The sequence below is a fragment of the Cricetulus griseus genome, chromosome 5, assembly GCF_003668045.3.
Source record: "Cricetulus griseus strain 17A/GY chromosome 5, alternate assembly CriGri-PICRH-1.0, whole genome shotgun sequence".
NCBI classification, from domain to species: Eukaryota; Metazoa; Chordata; class Mammalia; order Rodentia; family Cricetidae; genus Cricetulus; species Cricetulus griseus.
This window is the reverse complement of record NC_048598.1, coordinates 176,265,795-176,271,773: the sequence shown is the minus strand read 5'-3', so window position 1 is coordinate 176,271,773 and position 5,979 is coordinate 176,265,795. Positions and strand designations below refer to the sequence as shown.

At 44.0% G+C, this 5,979-nt stretch overlaps 1 gene segment (V, D, J or C); it reads left to right on the top strand.

The window, feature by feature from the left end:
• Positions 1–4,170: 4,170 nt before the first annotated feature.
• Positions 4,171–4,752, top strand: LOC118238943. The segment is given in 2 exon segments: positions 4,171–4,216; positions 4,319–4,752. Coding segments are annotated over 2 exon segments (480 nt in total).
• The last annotated feature ends 1,227 nt before the right edge of the window (positions 4,753–5,979 follow it).

The window sequence follows — 5,979 nt, the reverse complement described above, 5'->3', positions numbered from 1 at the left end:
TTGGATTGGATATGTTTATCCTGATAATGGTGATACTCAGTGAACCAGAAGTTCAAGAAGGCCACACTGACTGCTAAATCCTCTAGCACAGCCTACATGGAGCTCAGGAGCCTGACATCTGAGGATTCTACAGTCTATTATTTGCGAGAGACACAGTGTTGCAACCACATCCTGAGTGTGTCAGAAACCCTGGAGGAGCAGGAAGCTGCCGGGGACTGAGATGACACAAAACATCAGCCTGGGCTTACTCAGAAATGTTCAGCCTGCAGAGTTTGAGAATTGTTGGATGGGTTCACCACTTGACTGAGATGTGACAAGTTGTATTGTTTTGTGTTGTGTTGTGTGTGGAAGGTGCATGTGAAAGCATTCAAGAATTTGGCTACACACAAAATTTTTGACCACCTAAGATTTGCAAATGACAGTAGTAATCACAATTCCCACACACTGTGGAGTCCTCTGGTATAGCAGCACCATGACACACAACACAGATGATTGAGCAGTTTAGAGAGACTGAGACTGAGTCAGTGTATGAGATAACAGCAGAGCAGAGGCTGAGAGAGATTTTTGTTTTTAGAGGTGTCAATCACATCTATGACCTCTACTGATTTTTGACTCTGCTATAACTTTTACATATCTGTATATAAGCAATTCTGTCTATTAGGCTATTTTTTCTATTTTGTTCTGTTTTAATTAGGAGAACACACATACCTTGGCTCTGCAAGGGCTGAATATCAGGAAAAATAATTCTTCCATTGATAGTGAAAGACCCCCGTGGAGGTACTTTCGTAGAAGGAGACCCGTACCCAGGAATCAGCGAGACCACGAACTTGGATGCAAACTGCAAGAGGCTTTATTGGGGACACGGGTACCCGGGGCGACTTAGCTTCTGTGAGGCCAAGCGCGCCAAGCCAAGGGAGAGGGGTCCTTATATAGCAAAAAGCGCAAGCGAGAAGCAGGGATTCTATTGGATAATTCAAATGAGGCGCAGTACAGAGCTATTCCCATTGGTCAATGTAAATGAGGCGCTACACAGGGTTATTCAAATGAGGTGAAGTAAGAGTCATTTCTATTGGACGGTTCAAGTGAGGCACAGAGCCATTCCAGACCAGCATATTCTCAAGGTCTGGTGTCTGGTACAACAGACTCAATTCCCCCCTCCGAGTCCAGATGGCTGACCTTGGGGGCGAGGGCCTTGGGACGGAGAGTTCCCCATCGGGCGGGGGCGCGGGGGCGGGGCCCTGGGCCGGCCCACCTGATGCTCGCCCTCGGGCCGGCCCACCTGGTGCTTGCCCTCGGGCCGCCTCGTGGGCTCCTCGCTCGGCCCCAGCCCCGGGGCGCGGTGCCAGGCGGACGGGCCGGGGGCTTGGGCCCCGCCGGGGTGGACCAGCTTTGGAGGGAACCAGCGGCCGGACGTGCGGCGGCGGGGGAAGTGGAGGCCGGCGGGGGTGGGGATCGGGGAGGCACAGGAGCGAGGCATCTGCCGCACGCCCCATCAGCTGCCGACCGGAGGAGGAGGCAAACTTAAGAGCTAAGAGGCAGGGGTCTTTCAATAGTGTGCCTACAATCTGTCAATTTTTATTGCAGAAATTTCTTGTCCTCCAAAGCCCACTGTCCTCCCAATGTCTTATAGCAGCATAAAGGTTGGACACCATCATAAAATCTTTTGCTCAGATATAAATCGCAGAGTCAGGATAGAAAGGAAAGGGGGGTTCCCTTAGGTGTGAATTCTGGGGAACTGTCAACAGAAAAATTAATAGTACCATGAATGCTGGATTGTTGTTAGATGTGAACCAGTGGGACTCGGGCAAAGTGCATAGGGCTGACTTCTGTGGAGACAGACTGGATGTCTCAAGAATAAACAAAGCTTCCATTCTCCACAAAACTCCATCTTATTACTGTCATGATTCTTTCCAGTCAAACAAGAATCCCAGGACAATTATCCTGACCTGTACAGTATTGCTGAGAAAGTATAAATCTGTATACAAACATTTCACAGCAATCCATATGGAGGAGTGATATTAATCAATTGGAGACCTTGTTCTATCAAAGAAAACACACAGGAACACAGTCTGAAATACCATTATGATTTACAATTAAATCAAGTCCACATGAGCAATAACATTGCTAAGTATTTTTACAATGAGGCATCAAAAAGATAAAAACAAAATAAATCAGTTATGTAGAGCCTGGGGAGTAAGTGCAGAGGGGCCAGCAAAGGTGTTTCCTGGCTCTACTCACAGTTTATTCCTCTCAGTTAACCACATACAAGGCCCAGGAGACCATCTCCTATGGCAGTTAGAACCCTCCCCTAGAAGGACACAAGATCAGTTAGTTCCTAGATTTGTGTCACTCTCCTGTGAGTGCTACAATAACAGAAATGACACAAGTCACAACCCTCTCAATAACTATGAAGACATTTCAGTTCATTAAAGAATTAATTTCTCTATTGGGAAGCTAGAACCTGCCAATCTTGTCTCATGGAAAGGCAACTTCAAGGCTCCTCATGCTGAGTCTCCCCCATGATCACTATGGAGTGTCATGTCCTAGGGAGGGTCAGGACTGCAGAGATGGAGAAACATCAGAGCCAGACCCTCGAGTGGAGGCTTCAGATTTTTCTCCAACTTTGTCACTCACAGACATGGTAATTTTGGTGCTTTGGAAATGTTTAAAAACAGTGAAGTCATGGGGAGGAAAGTTTCTGCAAAACCCAAGGAGTCTGGCAATGATGAGAAGCAAGAACCTATAGGATTAGAAGGCCTAAGTATGCTAAGTAAAACAATGTCTGCCCAGCAGTGTCGAGAAGCAACACCATGGTGAAGACTGTCTAAGATGTGGGAAGGAGCAAAGACAGCATGATGGCAGGGGAGGAAGGTCACAGGAAGAGAGTTTACTGTGGAAAGGTAGGAGCTGCACGACCTGGTGGTGCAGCACAGGCCAGTCCCGCAGGAGGATCTTCTCTGTGGGAAAGAGCAGGCCTAGCTGGTGGTGAGAGCAAGACAAATCACTGAGGATTCTGAGAGCAGAAGAAAGTGGCTGGAAGGAACTAGGCCCCCTGGGTGTTTTAGGGAGGTCACAGAAGAGCTGTCTGTACCTTTGTGATGGTGAAGAGCTGGTCTATATGGTAGATGGGGTTGGTCAGTCCTGGTGGAGCTAAATCGTAAACACAGGTATTCAAAGAGCACTTTTACCATTCGTCAAAGGATAGTCTTATAATATATAATATATAATATATAATATATAATATATAATATATAATATGTAATATAATATATATGTGTGTGTGTATGTGTGTGTGCTGTTTCATTATTTGACAATCAATTTTAGAGATTTACGCAGGGTATACAATAGCAATGAGTTGTGGTTTCAGTAGGATTATCTTACTCAATTTAATGTAATCATTCATTATTAACTGAACTTTATATAGAATCTCTTATATTTTTTTGGTTTTTCGAAACAGGGTTTCTCTGTGGCTTTGGAGCCTATCCTGGTACTTGCTCTGGAGACCTGGATGGCCTCGAACTCACAGAGTCTGCCTGCCTCTGCCTCCTGAGTGCTGGGATTAAAGGTGTGCACCACCAACATCAGGCCAATTTCTTATGTTTTTATATTTTAGTTTTATATATTAATTTCCTATGACATTATTCAATAATCTATGCAAAACAAGAAAGGAGTTTACAAATACAAACTATAATACAGAATAAAAACCTATATTAAAATATAAAACCATAAACTCAGTCCAAATAAATAATCTTTTATTTCATTCTTTTGCCATCTCTATTCTTTTCTGACAGTTTTATATAAACAAATCACAAGTCAAAACTATGATTCCCCTGCTCCAATGCTTGCCCATCATGCAGGGCTGGGAATGAACACAGAGCATCAGGCATGCAAAACACTCTACTAGCTGAGTTCTGTCCCCAGGACATTAAGTGACACATTGATGCTCTAAATGCCACTTTGGTCCTTATTTCATCAAAGTCATTTGGACTATAAACTGTCTCAAGTAAGACTTACATCCCTCAGCTAATGATATAGCAGGAAGTCATGCAAATTTTGTTCTCCTCTGCCAATGAAAACCAGCCCTGACCCCACAGCTCTGACAGAGACGCCCAGCTCTGGACTCACAGGTCCTTCCATTCTGTGGTCATCACTAAACAGTCCACACTCAGCATGGAGATGATACTGAGCTGGGTTTTCCTTGTGGTTTTGTTCAAAGGTAATTTATACATAAGGAGAGATACTGTGTGAGTGGACAGGAGTGAGAGCGACAGTGGACATTTGTGAGAGTTTACTCACACAATAAATTCTCTTTTCACAGGTGTCCAGTATGAGGTGAAGCTGGTGAAGTCTGGGGGAGGCTTGGTGCAGCCTGGAAAGTCCCTGAAACTCTCCTGTGCAGCCTCTGGATTCACCTCCAGTGACCACTGGATGAACTGGGTCTGCCAGGCTCCAGGCAAGGGGCTGGAGTGGGTTGGTGTAATTAAACACAAACCTAATAACTATGGAACACACTATGGGGAGTCTGTGAGAGGCAGATTTACCATCTCAAGAGACGACTCCAAAAGCACCCTCTACCTGCAAATGGACAACTTAAGAACCGAAGACACTGGCATTTATTACTGTGCAAGACACACAGTGAGAGGACTTCAGTGTGAACCTGACACAAACCTCCCTGCAGGAGCGCTCAGGACCAGCAGGGGGCACAGGTCACACATGGAGGTAGGGACAGGGCAGGAACAGGTGCAGACATGACTGAGTGCTGGTTTATGTGGTCACAGCTGTCGCCCCATCTACTGATTTCTCAGGATGCTCTCTGTGTTTATGGTCTGTGAAATCTGTGATCACAGAGTTCTCTTCTGCCACAATTTACAATATACACACCACGCAGTCTAACGTGAATTCCATGGAAATATCTCACCTCGGATAGCAGAAATGACTCTGGTGATGACACAGGATCAAATGCTGAGTGAGTCTTTATACTTTGTCTATCACAGATTAAAATGGCTAAAAGACACATAAGAGAGTGTTCAACATCTTTAGCTATCAGGGAAATGCAAAAACGACTTTGAGATACCATCTTACTCCTCTCAGAATGGCTAAAATCAAAAATACCAATGACAGTTTATGCTGGAGAGGATGTGGAGAAAGGGACACACTCCTCCCCTGCTGGTGGAAGTGCAAACTTGTACAGCCACTTTGGAAATCAGTATAGCGACTCCTCAAGAAAATGGGAATGAGTCTACCACAAGATCCAGCAATTCCACTCCTAGGCATATACCCAAAAGAAGCACATTCATACAACAATGACATCTGTTTAACCATGTTCATAGCAGCATTGTTTGTAATAGCCAGAAACTGGAAGCAGCCCCTCAACTGAAGAATGGATAGAGAAAATGTGGTACATTTACACAATGGAGTACTACTCAGCAGAAAAAAAAAAACAATGGAATATTGAAATTTGCAGGAAAATGGATGGAACACGAAGAAACCATTCTGAGTGAGGTAACCCAATCACAAACAGACAAGCATGATATGTGCTCACTCATATGTGGACCTGCTTTATGATACATAGTAGTGACCGTGCTTTATCAGAGCTGTTTTTAATCATGTTGCTCAGAATGATTTCCTTCCAGATGATGATTGAGAAGCTAATTTTTTAAAAAAATGGTGCCAGTTACCACAAGAGTAACAGAACTGTGCTGTTTTTCTGGGATTTTGTTTTTTACTTTTTTTTTTTAAATGGAGAGTGCTGGATGTCTCTACAATTTTGTTCAAATGACTGCAGAACCTGGAAAATGTTGCTGCTATATGCATGATATATATATATATATATATATATTGAATTTTTGGAAACTTTAGCTGTTCTGTCAGCTTTGGAAAAAAGTATCCCAGTTTACCGTGTTGAGTTGGCATTGTACAAAAATTACCAGCCATATTGGTTTGGTTGAACTTATTTTTTTTCCATTTGTACAGAGGTAA